The following is a 15,295-nucleotide window of genomic DNA, read 5'->3' as shown; positions in this document are numbered from 1 at the left end:
ACAATTAGATGCCAAAGGTTCTAAAAACAATTAAGTCCTTTTTGCAAATTCTCATGACAGTAATTTTGTACAACTAACGAATTATCAGTGAAATTTGTTAAAATTAATCGTCAAAACTACAAAAGCTTAAAGGATTGAATATTGATTCTCATAATTGCTTTTTTTAATTATCTAATATGAATTAGAATGTAGTATATGTTATTCAAAACATAAAAAAAAACACGTAAATTAATACTTCAAAATAAACACAGCTGTTTAACAAGTAACTAAATGAAATTCATCATGAAAATTATGAGTGATAATCAATTTAAGATTTTGTTTACAAGAGGGTTCAAATTTATAATTTTCATTTAGGGTCATACATATACATGGATGCTTTTCAGTTGTTATGAATATATCAGCCAATTTTACCAGTACTTATCTTAATGGATGTTTGCTAGATGAAATATCATCATGGCTATGGATAATATTTGCACCCATAATTTTTCTTCTAGGGTTATTTGGAAACAGTTTGACAACTTATATATTGATTTGTATGGAGTTTTGGAAAAATGCAACCTTCTCCTTTCTTTTGATCCTTTCGCTTTCCGATACCACAGTACTTTGTGTTGGATTAACTCGGAAGTGGATTATAGAAATGTTTGAAACTGACGTCAGAACACTGACTGATATCGGATGCAAGATCAATTTGTTTATGGTCTACTTCTCCATGCACTTATCTTCCTGGACTTTAGTTTGTGTAACAGCAGAGCGTTTTGTAAAAGTTCGGTTTCCGTTACAGTTTGTATCGACAAGTATATCATTAAAAATTATTTGTGGTTATATCTGTATGATTGTTATATGTATTTGCGCTGACTGTCACTTTTTCTGGACTAATGGTTTGATTACAACTGAAAACAGAACAACATTATGCAATAACACATCCGATGAATATTTTATCTTCGAGGAAAAATACTATACTTTTATAGATTTAGCATTGCTGTCTTTAATTCCTTTTATAATGATGTTAACCATGAACATTTCAATGATGCAAATTTTGCAGAAATCAGCATTATTTCGTGCAAAGTCGATGCCTGGTTGTGAAAGTAGATACAATAATAACGATAATAGCCATATTTTAACAAAAATGCTGATCTTTACGAATGTTTATTTTCTGTGTTCGACATTGCCGATTTCAATTATTTTTGTTGTTGATTCATATGTTCAGAACATTTCGTCGGATTATAGTCATTCACAGCTTAATCTAGCGACGACAGTTTTATATTTATTCCAATACTCCAACTATACAGTAAATTTCTACATATATATTACAATAAACAAACATTTCCGACGTTGGCTGCCTAAGTGTAAAATATGTATTCCAATCAGGTATTTATGACTTATATTTAGCATGATTACTTATGCCAGTCAAAAGTTTCTCTATATGAATCCTAATACCAACGCCATTTCTAAAATGTTGTCTTACTATTGTTTCAAGTTACTGATGATGTTCACTGCTAGTTTGGTTGGCAAGTAATCGTAAGAAACCGTCTGAACCCTGACTGATTAATAGGAAGTTTACTGAACCCCACCTTCATCTATATACCTCTACCAAAAAATTTGTTTTGCATGCACACGTATAAAAATTGCGGTTTTTATCCAACGTAATCATAGGTTTGAACGTTGTTTTCAATTTATACTTGTTTTTTTTTTTTTTTTTTTTTGAGCTTGTATTATATTTGCCGTCGGGTTTATATGATCCTTTCATCCTATTTCGACTCTTCAAAATTCAAGAGTCTATCATAAATTGAGGAAAATAATATGGCCTTCCAAATACCGTTTCGATTCCTAACATCACTGAAGAGACATTAATTGCCGAAATCCGGATATTGTGTACTAATTTTTGCACCTTTTGTTTGCGGTATACCATCTTTTCCGCAAATTTATTGTTTTCTGTTTGGTATCAAATTAATAGTTAAGATCTATTTTGTTACATCTGGTGATCCGTTTATTTGGCAATCGCCAATGGCAGTCAGCAGGGTTTAAGAACATTCGTTGTTCGACCTGCTAGTCAAATGTGTTTTGTTAAAATATACTCTTTCACTTTATTGGTCTTTTAGAAAATGTTGTTTGTGCTGTATTTAGACCTCTCTACCAAGAAATTTGTTTTGCATGCACACGTATAAAAATTGCAGTTTTTATCCAACGCAATTATAGGTTTGAACGTTGTTTTCAATTTAGACTTGTTTCTATATTTTTGTTTGGGCTTGTATTATATTTGCCTTCGGGTTTATATGATCCGTTCATCCTATTTCGACTCTTCAAAAATCAACAGTCTATCCTAAGTTGAGGTAAATCATATGGCCTTCCAAATACCGTTTCAATTCCTAACATCACTGAAGAGACATTAATTGTCGAAATCCAAATATGGTGTACTAATTTTTGCACCCTTTGTTTGCGGTATACCATCTTTTCCGCAAATTTATTGTTTTCTGTTTGGTATTAAATTAATAGTTAAGATCCATTTTGTTACATCTGGTGATCCGTTTATTTGTCAATCGCTAATGACAGTTAGCAGGGTTTAAGAACATCCGTTGTTCGACCTGCTAGTCAAATGCGTTTTGTTAAAATGTACTTTTTCACTTTTTTGGTCATTTGGAAAATGTTGTTTGTTCTGTATTTAGACCCCTCTACTAAGAAATTTGTTTTGCATGCACACGTATAAAAATTGCGGTTTTTATCCAACGCAATCATAGGTTTGAACGTTGTTTTCAATTTAGACTTGTTTAGATATATAAAGGTTTTTCTCGTGCTAACAACATCAGCCGAGATGAACTTTTACAATATAAAGTCAAAAAAGTCAACAGGAGGGTGCCTTTTGTGTTGACTTACCATCCAAAATTTGACAACTTATCTCACCTAATCCGCGAAAATTGGAAAGAAATCGAAAAACATCCTAAACTATCCAAGATCTTTCCCGAGCCACCTGTACTGGCTTTCCGTAGGCCCAAAAGCCTTAAAGACTTGCTGGTGAGAGCTGATTTATCCTCTCAAGCAGACTCTTCGTCTATGGGCTCTTGCAAGGGTTGCGGAAACAAACGATGTCTGACTTGCAAACAAATACTGGTTACCCAGACTTTTAACAGTCACTCCACTGGTACAGAATACACCATATTTTGCAATGTTAATTGCAAGACTACAAATGTTGTGTATCTCCTACAGTGTAAATGTGGTAAACAGTATGTTGGCGAGTCAGAACAGCCGTTTCACATACGAATGAACGGTCATCGTAGCGACTACCAATGCAAGCCAGACCTCCCTCTCAGTCGACATTTGAGATCCCTCAATCGACTGACCATTACAATCATTGACCACAACTCTGCTTGGTCTAGGGAGGATAGACTCACTCGGGAAAGATTTTGGATAAGAAAATTAACAACTTTGGCACCAAATGGGATAAATGAAAAGATGTAGTTCGACTCCATGCAGTGCTTCACATTTGGGTTGTATTACTTTTTATTACAGTCTCTGTTTCTATTTCTTTACCTTACTCATCTCTAAAATAAATCTGTTGAATATACCAATTTAAATTGCTTAATTTTTTGAGGGATGTAAAAGTACCAAGCCACGTTCAACTAGTTAACCTTAGTCAAAATTTATTATTATATTTTAACGGCCGTTTGTTTGCGATGCCATATACGCAGACTCTGTTGCAACTACTCTACCGTTGTCAAATTTGAAATATTTACAAATTTAGATCGTTCAGTGCTGTTTATTTGGAATTCTTATTGACGCAATCGTTCTTGTAACATCATAACTGTCGTCACCGTTATAACTTTAGAATTGTGCTAGTTCATATCGCACATTATTATTTTTATTTAAAGCATATATTTGAACTCTCTGTTGTAATTAGTCATATAACCTATGTCGTGTTTAACACATATTTAGAATTGTGCAAGCGTCTTACCTGATGTTCGGTTTGACATTTTTATTGTATAAATTTCAAGATTGGTATATTTTTATCTAAGTAGACTGATATATGATTCATTCAACATCACAATCATATTTACTGATGAAGGATATCTGTTATCCGAAATATTTATAAATAATTACATTTATAGTTCCTTTTTTTGTTATTGGTGTTGTTGTGTACACTTTTTAGGCGTTTATATAATTTATTTATTGTGTACGTGTAGCGTTACTCGTAACGATCCAGCGCCCTCGTGGGAAAAATCGTTGACTATTATTCAGACGTTTTATATATATTTTTATTCTTAGTCTGTATCGAGTGATTTATCACGCGATCCGATTTTTCTTTCAGCCTTACCACCAGGCAAACTATGTCTTTTTTTAAAAAGCTTAGAGCTTTGAGTCTTAAAATAGTTAAAACCGAACATCATGTATCAAATTTAAAAACTTATCTGTCTCAGGGTATTGTTCCGATGGGGCTTATTTTAAAAGCTTCACCCCTTACCACCGGTGAAAAATCTATCAGATTTATGGATAGATGGAATAATATTCTCCACAGTAGTTCCGTGAAATTGATGGATCTATTACACGCTTAAGCGTCTCATAAACATTTAAATTTACAAACTAGATATAACCATCTTTACAACAAATCATGCCAAGAACTTTCCGGTCCTGAATTGCTCACCATCAACGAGCGCCTCCATGACATCTTGCGCATTGAATCCCGGAAATTACACAAAAAACAAATTAATAAATTTAAACGAGACGGCGTACTTTTAGACACTGTTGTAAGAGAGCAGACCACTTTAACTCTCAATCGTACCATCATAACCGGAAAAAAATCCCGGAATCGCTAATTCAGGAGAAAAAAACAAAGTTGCATGAACTCTACAAACACTGTAGTCAATTTGTCTTCAGTTGCTTTGTCGGAGACCGAGACTAAGGTACTGTCAAAAGGTCTTAATTTTTGTCAAACGCCGGGCAAAATAGATTCTATACTTTTGGAGGATGACCTAGACAATTTAGCAAGATCCCTCAGAATCAAGGAATATTTTTCTAAGGACACCACAAAAAGTACCACTGATAGTGACACAAGTGATCTCGACTCAGATGACGACCAAGAGGATGTCGATATTCCCAGATTCAGGAAAAAAAGTTCATGGATTCCTAAACCCAGTTAATGTGCTACTTTAGAACATATTATTGACAAAGTTAAATCCGACGTAACACATCTGTCCACTGCCACTTCCCAAACATTCAACAATTTATCGTCTGAAGAAAATGAAGCTGTGCGGCTACTTAAAAACAGAGACGACATTATAATAAAACCAGCAGATAAAGGTAGCGCTGTTGTCGTCATGGACAAATGTGACTACATTCAAGAGGCAGAACGTCAACTCTCTGATGAGAGATCTTATAAGAAATGAGACTCTGACCCCACCCCTCAATTCAACAAAGAGATCACCACAAACCTGAAAAACATGTGTGAAGAGGGACATATTGATGAAAACACATTTGAATATCTAAAACCTGAAAAATCAAAGCCGGGGCGTTTCTATCTTCTGCCCAAAATACATAAAGTCAATAATCCAGGTAGACCAATTGTTTCCGCCAATGACCACCCTACAGAGAAAATATCAGAATTTATTGACTTTCATCTGAGACCACATGTGGAAAATTTACCATCCTATATACAAGACACAACACATTATCTTAAGAAAATGGAATCTTTGAACCCTCTCCCACCTGAAACGGTCCTTGTCTCGCTTGATGTTACCTCCCTCTATACTAACATCCCCCATGACAATGGTATTGAAGCCTGTAGGGAAGTCTGGAACTCTCGTAACACCTTACATCCACCGACTGAATGTCTCATCCAGCTTCTAACTTCGGTATTACAATGCAACAACTTCACATTCAATGGTGAACACTTTCTCCAAGTTAATGGAACAGCAATGGGAACAAAGATGGCCCCGTCTTATGCCAATATTTTTATGGGGAAATTAGAATAGAATTCTCAATTCTTCTCTTTATCAACCCCTCTCTTGGTTCCGATTTATCGATGATATTGACATGAAGTGGGATAATACTGAACAAGAACTAAATTTGTTCATTCAACATGCCAACGATGCCCATCCCTCAATAAAATTCACATATAAAATCTCTGACTCTAAGATCACATTTCTTGACACTACAACGCAAGTGAGGGATGGAAACATATTTACAGATCTGTATTGCAAGCCCACAGACAAACATCAATATCTATCTCCTTTGAGTTGTCACCCTAAACATTGCACCAAGAGCATTCCCTACAGCCAGGCCATACGAATAAAAAGGATATGCTCCACCAACGATATTGCAAAAAAACGACTACAAGAACTTCGCGGTCACCTAAAACATCGGGGCTACAAAAGAAAAGACAATGATAAAGGTTTTTCTCGTGCTAACAACATCAGCCGAGATGAACTTTTACAATATAAAGTCAAAAAAGTCAACAGGAGGGTGCCTTTTGTGTTGACTTACCATCCAAAATTTGACAACTTATCTCACCTAATCCGCGAAAATTGGAAAGAAATCGAAAAACATCCTAAACTATCCAAGATCTTTCCCGAGCCACCTGTACTGGCTTTCCGTAGGCCCAAAAGCCTTAAAGACTTGCTGGTGAGAGCTGATTTATCCTCTCAAGCAGGCTCTTCGTCTGTGGGCTCTTGCAAGGGTTGCGGAAACAAACGATGTCTGACTTGCAAACAAATACTGGTTACCCAGACTTTTAACAGTCACTCCACTGGTACAGAATACACCATATTTTGCAATGTTAATTGCAAGACTACAAATGTTGTGTATCTCCTACAGTGTAAATGTGGTAAACAGTATGTTGGCGAGTCAGAACAGCCGTTTCACAAACGAATGAACGGTCATCGTAGCGACTACCAATGCAAGCCAGACCTCCCTCTCAGTCGACATTTGAGATCCCCTGGCCACACTAAGGCAGATCTCAATCGACTGACCATTACAATCATTGACCACAACTCTGCTTGGTCTAGGGAGGATAGACTCACTCGGGAAAGATTTTGGATAAGAAAATTAACAACTTTGGCACCAAATGGGATAAATGAAAAAATGTAGTTCGACTCCATGCAGTGCTTCACATTTGGGTTGTATTACTTTTTATTACAGTCTCTGTTTCTATTTCTTTACCTTACTCATCTCTAAAATAAATCTGTTGAATATACCAATTTAAATTACTTAATTTTTTGAGGGATGTAAAAGAACCAAGCCACGTTCAACTAGTTAACCTTAGTCAAAATTTATTATTATATCTTAACGGCCGTATGTTTGCGATGTTTAAATACGCAGACTCTGTTGCAACTACTCTACCGTTGTCAAATTTGAAATATTTACAAATTTAGATCGTTCAGTGCTGTTTATTTGGAATTCTTATTGACGCAATCGTTCTTGTAACATCATAACTGTCGTCGCCGTTAAAGCTTTAGAATTGTGCTAGTTCATATCGCACATTATTATTTTTATTTAAAGCATATATTTGAACTCTCTGTTGTAATTAGTCATATAACCTATGTCGTGTTTAACACATATTTAGAATTGTGCAAGCGTCTTACCTGATGTTCGGTTTGACATTTTTATTGTATAAATTTCAAGATTGGTATAGTTTAATCTAAGTAGACTGATATATGATTCATTCAACATCACAATCATATTTACTGATGAAGGATATCTGTTATCCGAAATATTTATAAATAATTACATTTATAGTTCCTTTTTTTGTTATTGGTGTTGTTGTGTACACTTTTTAGGCGTTTATATATATATATATATATATATATACATAATTACTCTAAATATCAGCACAACAATTAATAATCAGTTCTACTCTGACATTGTTAGTTTGATTTTCTAGGCACATTATAATAATTTTAACGCCTGGTATTTCTTAATTAATAAGAAATCCAATGGACAAGGTATAATTTGCAGTTGTCACTATACACAGGCAGACATATCTTAATATAGATTCTCAGTGATTGTATTTTAAAAATATTATATATATATATAAATATATTTAGAGAGCAATTGGCAAACTCGGTGGTTTCATAGGACAAAACTTTTTAGAATAGGTATCCGAGCACAGACGCCAAACGATGGTACAACACTAGTTCAGCCAAAAGGTTTCTATTTCAGCCCTAAAATTGATATGAAATGTGTTTTAAAAAGACCATAATTAGGTTTCTTGTAGGAGTCATCTTTCGTCATAATCAAATACTTAACATTGTGCTTCCGTTCACCCATGTGCTAATCAGCATTTGTCATTATAACTAGTTGTCAATGATGTAAACAAAATCAATATTTAACATGTCAAAAGGACAGGAAAAGACCCTGAAATATAAAACAAAGTCGACGACAAGGAAAGTAATTGGAATACAAGACGGAGACACTCACTCATAAGCAATCATACCACATCTTAAGAAAAAAAACAATTGCATGATAGACTAAAATGATTGTGTTCTTTTATTTTAATTTATAAACAACAACAACAAAAAGAAGACTGGATATTGAACAGTTAAATGTGTTGAAACATACCAATTACCTGATGAAAATGACACTATTAATATTTCTGCACCAAAAGATGAAATATGTATCATAACACTGAACTGACATAAACATAAATATTATTTAAAGTACCTTAATAATTTTTGTCCGCGTCGGTGCACTTTTTCGGTCGACTGGTATAGCTTTTGCCTTGCAAACCGAAACAGGTTCTTTATAAAAGATGTCAAGTTTCATTATACGGAACTTATACACGGAATATTGGACAAGTACTGTTTATATAAAAAAATATGGATACTTCGTTAATCTACTTACATAAGAACTAACTTAGGTTTTCACATATCAATGATTAGTGTACTGCCATAGATATCAAGTTTAGATCAATGAAGATTTTAAAATATATAACGTCTTTTATTTTCAGGAGAACGCATCATCAATCTCAACAAAATAATGCGATAGTTTCATCGACAAATCTGTGACCAAGGATATTATATTACATTCTACGTGTGTCTACAAAACTATTTTCGCGGAATTTTGATTTGAGGTTTTTATTACCAAACTGTAAAAAAAGTTTTTTCATGTTTTTCTCATCTGGAACTCATATCTTCTTTCAAGATGAAATTTACGCGCGGAATGATTTATAACATATTGTATTTATCGCAGGATAAATGCTTAAAGTTATCATGCACAAAATTCTACAGTTTTATAGAGGCGAAAGATACCGAAGGGACATTCAAACGCATAAGTCAAAAATAAATTGACAACGTCATGGATGAAAAAGAAAAAGACAAACAGACAAACAACAGTACACAAAACACAACATAGAAAACTAAAGACTTAGCAACACGAACCCCACCAAAAACTGGATGTGATCCAAGGTGCTCCGAAAGGGTAAGCAGATCTTGCACATGTGGCACCTGTCGTGATGCTCATGTTAGTACAAAACCGGTAATAGGTCACATTCGGGGAAAGGCGGACGGAATTGTATTTACGACAATCGGAACGTATCCACTATCATCTGTGAAACGGATATTCCATAACGGTCAACCAACTCGTGATGGCGTCCGTAAATAAAGGCAACAGTAGTATACCGCTGTTCGAAACTCATAAATCGATAGAGATAAAAACAAATCCGGGTTACAAACTAAAACTGAGGGAAACGCATCAAATATAAGAGGAGAACAACGATACAACAAAAACACAACATTAAAATGTAACACACACAGAAACGAACTATAATGTAACAATGACCATTTTACTGACTTGGTACAGGTCATTTTAAGAAAAAAATGGTGGGTTGAACCTTGTTTTGTGGCATACCAAACCTCCCGCTTTTATGGCAATGTTAAATATAACATTAAAACATTACATGACATGACTACAAAACAAATAAATGGGAGAACATATAGGACAAAGAAACACACAAATAATAGCTAACCAAAGGTCCTAGGTTTAAAATTTAATACGCCAGACGTGCGTCTCGTCCACACAAGACTAACCAGTGACGGTCAGATGAAAAAAGTTTGAAAGCCAAAACAAGTACAAAGCTAAAGAGTACCGAGGACCAAAACTTCCAAAAAGTTGCGCCTAACACGGCCAGGGTTTTCTGCCTGGGACAAGAACATCCTTATTATTTAGAATAATTTATACTTTTTGCAAACAGTAAAACTTACGAAGGGATGACTTCAACTTCACCACTTGGATCTCTCGGTTTAATAGCATCCGTCTGAGCAGCTTCCCTCTATCAAGGTAATCATGATAGGAAATACAAACCCTGTAATATCGTATCAACTGGAAGATCTATACTCCGTATACAGCTGGCGCTGCTAAAACGTTGCTACATAGAAATGGAAAGTTCCCAATTGGGAAAGTATGTTCTTCGTATGATTTTATCTTATTCTCGGTGTAAAATGCCTAAATGAATGGGAATAAGTTGAAAACATTGACCAACATTAATTTAATAGGGAAACACCCGACGTCAGCAATGAAAATATAAATTCCTAGGAATTTTTTTTTTCAAGGGCTTTATGATAAGCAATTTTCAAATTGGTTGTGATCTAGAAAAATACCAAAAAAGCAAATATAATCACATGATTAATACACGCATCATTAATCGTCGGTAATTGAACGCTAAACAGTATGCGTCAACTGGTTTAGTCCTGTATCTTTTGATGACAATGAAAAGTAAACATTTGTCATCGTGTCCGATTATGTTGATCACACTGGATTGTGTCCCTTGATAGAACTATGCCTAGAACTATTTATTTAAAGAAAAAAGCTAATATCAACACTTCCTAATTGGTTTATTGCCAATAGAAATTATTTAATGATTTGCCGCAGAACAATAACAAATTCAAATGTTAGAGAATATGAAATTCATAAGAAGAATTGATATTTATTGCAATTCTGAGAACCGGATATCCTTATATAAAACCATTTTTTTTTTATATATGCCTAAGTTATCCAATTGGTTTCAGTGTGAAAACGAAGTACAGATTTAAATAGAAATATTTAGCAAAGCATATTGACTAAACATGTTAGAACTTTAACCGGTTATAAAATTAATAACCAATGCCATAAAATAATTATCAACAGCTGCAGAAAATAACTTTTGTTTTTGATAAAAAGTCTAATTTTAACGTAGTTTAACAGACAAAAATAACAAAAATAAAAATGGTGGAAAACTCATCAGCAAATGCAACAAGTGAAATAATATTTTTAGATGAAATTTCTTCATGGCTATGGAAAGTACTTGCGCCTTTAATTTTCATATTTGGAATAATTGGAAACATTCTTATAGTTTATATTCTAATCAAAATGGAATTCTTGAAGAAACTCACATATACACTAATACTAGTCTTGGCTATTTCCGATACAACGGTACTGGCCAGCGGATTATGTCGACGATTAGTTTTAGAAATATTTGAGTTTGACATTAGAACAATGTCCAGTATTGGGTGCAAGTTTTCGTTATTCCTTGTTTATTTTTCGATGCATATTTCCTCTTGGACTTTAGTCTGCATTTCAGCCGAAAGATTTATCAAAGTTAAATTCCCGTTAAAATTCATTGCAGGGAACATATCTAAGAAGCTGGTTTCATCGTACATCATCATTTGTCTTCTCTTTGTCTTACTTGATTCTCATTTTTTCTGGACAAACAGCTTGGTTATTTCGGACAATAGTAAACATTGTAACAACACGTCCGAAAATTATTTCGAATTCGAAGAACAATACTTTTCAATAGTAGATATGCTAGTATTGTCTGTTGTTCCATGTGTTTTGATATTTCCAATGAATATATCTTTCTGGAAAGTCCTACGGAAGTCCCGACAATTTCGCTTAAACAATATTCCAAGAAATGTTCGCCTTGGAAAAAACAAATTTGATAAACGTAGCAAAAAGTTAACAACAATGTTGTTCTTCACCAGTATATATTTTCTAGGAACGACCTTACCCATATCTGTCTTGTTTATTGTGGACTCATACATTCGGCAAGATTTACCTACCAGTTTTATGGTCTCTAAATTGAACTTTGCAACCGCTTTGTTGTACTTGTTACAGTACACAAACTATTCTGTTAATTTCTTCATCTACATAATTACAAATAGACAATTTAGAAAGTGGATTCCATTTAATTCTTTACTGAGGTAAGTTCATTTGTAATTATGATCTTTTTAACAAGGGTCATACATTATCGTTCGTTTGTAGTGTTCTTTTTATTTGTCTTTGTATATTTTTAACCTTTACAGTTTAGTTCGTTCTTGGTAATATTCTTTTGGCGTGGCTCGGTATTTATATATCCCGCTATTGTTTTTTTTTGTGCTATGGTTCTTTTTTGTATTATCGTCTTTGATTTTTGCCTATGTAGTTTCTATATGTCATTTTGTTTTTCTTTGTTTACATAGTTGTTTGTCTTTACGGTGATTAAGATTATATCAAAACCAGGTTCAACCCACCATTTTTTTCTTAAAATGTCCTGTACCAAGTCAGGAAAATGGCTATTGTTATATTATAGTTCGTTTCTGTATGTGTAACATTTTAATGTTGTGTTTTTGTTGTGTCGTTGTTCTCCTCTTATATTTGATGCGTTTTCCTCAGTTTTAGTTTGTAACCCGGATTTGTTTTTATCTCTATCGATTTATGACTTTCGAACAGCGGTATACTACTGTTGCCTTTATATAACACAATGTTGACTGCTGTTTCCCAATTTTTGACATTTTTACCTATTATATCTGTTTGTTTTGCTCACACATTGTTGTCAATTATTTAAATTCTATGTGAATGTTATACAAGTAAGTGGTTATACTATCTATAAAACCAGGTTTAATCCACAGTTTTCTACATAGGGAAATGCCTTTACCAAGTCAGGAATATGGCAGTTGTTTTCCATTCGTTAGATATTTTTGAGCTTTTGATTTTGCCATTTGATAACGAACTTTCCGTTTTGAATTTTCATAGGAGTTTGGTATTATTGTTTTACTTTTCTATATGTTCTCGTGTATATTGATTAGAAGTTGGCCTTAGCTATATGAGATGAGGTTTTTGACAGCTATAAATCTTTTCGAGGGGATCATTTTTAAGATAATAAAAAATATGTTAATGAGATCAATACAATTATTTAATCCGTGGTAGTATCCATACAATTATTTAATCCGTGGTAGTATTGAAACTCGAAATTTAGAAGGATAAAAGTGTCATGTTTTGCAACACTGAAATTTAAACAGACCTTTATTAAATGCATTAGATTTTTAATTGTTACAATTTAGGAGACATCTAATGCATTATCGGTACGGGTTTTCTGAATTTACTCCCTACGAATTTATCTATGTTGTATATGGAAAATAAAACGTGTGTCATACATCGATGGGAAAGTAGCCTTAGAATGTTTGACTTGGGTAATATGGTCGTACCTGGAATTCTCATATTTGGCGGTACAACCCATGCTTTAGAGGTTTGTAGTGCGGGATGTATATATACGCAAGTGCATCCGGTCGGAATGGGTATGTTAAGTCAGATGTCTCTTGAAAGAAGAGTTCTACACCATATGTACATTGTTGAACACTGGAATAACTCTATTGATTAAGGGTCGTTTGGTAACCTGTTGCAAGGCAAATTTTCCGTCTCTATTAAGCATAACCTTTTTCCAGTGCCAATTCTTATTTCCGCGCCGTTCCGGTCGACCTAAATCGCAGAACCTACATGTAACTATAGTATTAATTAACACTTCTTACAAACCGAAAACGATTTTAAATCAAGTTATATTGTGTTTTGAAAAAAAATGAAAACAACACGTTATAAATTTCATGCGTCTAAAGCGCTCCTCTGGATTTTCCTTAATCAGGATTGCTCCAAGTCGAATATTTGACAGCTAATGATATAAAAGAACCGAAACATTTGAAGAGCTATATGAAAAAAAGACATAAAAAAATAGCCAAATCCATCTAAGGTTGATTTTGCCTGAGGAAATTGAAACCTTAGTTTCGTATCAATTTCTGAATTTATAAACAGACAATTTAAGAAAGGTTTGTTATAAATCATGTCAGTACCATAGTTCTAAATTATGAGCTGATGATTCCATCAATGCTATTTAAATGTTTCTCAAACAATTCTAAATTATCAACTATGTGTTAAAAAATAGCCAGGGTAAATAATATGTTCGAAGTCTTGACTAATGAAAAATCTAATTACAATTAATATCCATGATCGAAGCAATGTTAAATAAAATTAATTTCCCTTTACATCTATTATAGACAAAAGAGACATAGACACGTAACAGTAACGTTAATTTCGGTAACTGATTCATCTGAGTCAATGAAAGCAGAATCTGTAAATATTAGACACAAAATCTTCGATGGAATTAATATGTGAGAGCAAGGAGTGTACAACAACTGTAGAAGACCCATTGGTTAGCCACATTGCGATATTTTATTACCTGCAAAGATAAAGACTATGCATACTTGAAAATATGTTATCTACATTTCTGTATACATTTGACATTCATAAATGCACTTTTCTTCATTTAGCATATGTAAATCTCGATCAGAGTTTTGTCATTATACTGAAGATAGAGTACCAACAACGGTTTTTTGCATCATTTCATTTGCGATCTATTGTCAAGACTACATGAATTAGAATATTTAAACATTTTTAATTGATTGTTCTTGATATTTATTTACATAAACTTATTTTACATACCTGTTTGTGGTGTTGTTTTGAACTCAGTATTGCGTATTGCACACTTTCATGAACTATTGCCATATTTCAGTATAGTCTACGCAAAATGATGCCAAAGAGAATTTCATCAATTTGCCAACAGAAAAAAAAAATAAGGATATGACTTCTATTATTTAAATGAAGTCAAGTTTCTTGTCTACCTTTAATATTATTTGAATTTTGCATTAGATTTTCACAAGAAATCTAAATACCAAATCATCAAAAATATAAGATTTTACTTAAAGATTAACAATTTCTCGTAAATGTCTAATTTAATTTACTCATACGGTGTATAAAAGCAAGCATATTATGTTATTTCAATTGAAATTTTGTGAATCAATATCATTCTATAAAACTTAAACATTCTTTCAAAACATAATTATACACGTACAATTGCATGTTACTGTATAGGTTATATTCAGTTAAATTTGTTGGTCATCTATTGTCTATTCGACATCTAGAAACATCGCGCTCTTTCTTTAGACACGTATCAGTATTGTTTTTATCCTGGCATAATTTCATGAAGTTTTTCATAAGTATATGTCCAAACATTAGCCATTAATTCATCACA

The 15,295-nt window shown here is 33.4% G+C and overlaps 2 protein-coding genes across 2 annotated transcripts; both read left to right on the top strand.

Annotated features, from left to right (window-relative positions):
* Window positions 1-507: 507 nt before the first annotated feature.
* LOC127714977 (lysophosphatidic acid receptor 6-like) lies at window positions 508-9,153 on the top strand. The gene is made up of 2 exons (XM_052221008.1): window positions 508-1,368; window positions 8,933-9,153. Exons 1-2 carry the CDS (start codon window positions 536-538, stop codon window positions 8,988-8,990), a joined length of 891 nt encoding a protein of 296 aa, XP_052076968.1. The 5' UTR covers window positions 508-535; the 3' UTR covers window positions 8,991-9,153.
* A 2,342-nt stretch (window positions 9,154-11,495) lies between these two features.
* On the top strand, window positions 11,496-12,279 carry LOC127715770 (uncharacterized). The gene is made up of 3 exons (XM_052221917.1): window positions 11,496-11,771; window positions 12,021-12,158; window positions 12,261-12,279. The coding sequence occupies exons 1-3, from the start codon at window positions 11,503-11,505 to the stop codon at window positions 12,277-12,279; spliced, it is 426 nt and encodes a 141-aa protein (XP_052077877.1). The 5' UTR covers window positions 11,496-11,502.
* The last annotated feature ends 3,016 nt before the right edge of the window (window positions 12,280-15,295 follow it).

Source organism: Mytilus californianus, unplaced genomic scaffold, assembly GCF_021869535.1.
Source record: "Mytilus californianus isolate M0D057914Y unplaced genomic scaffold, xbMytCali1.0.p SCAF_9, whole genome shotgun sequence".
NCBI classification, from domain to species: Eukaryota; Metazoa; Mollusca; class Bivalvia; order Mytilida; family Mytilidae; genus Mytilus; species Mytilus californianus.
The sequence above is the reverse complement of the archived record's forward strand: the minus strand, read 5'-3'. Positions and strand labels throughout refer to the sequence as shown.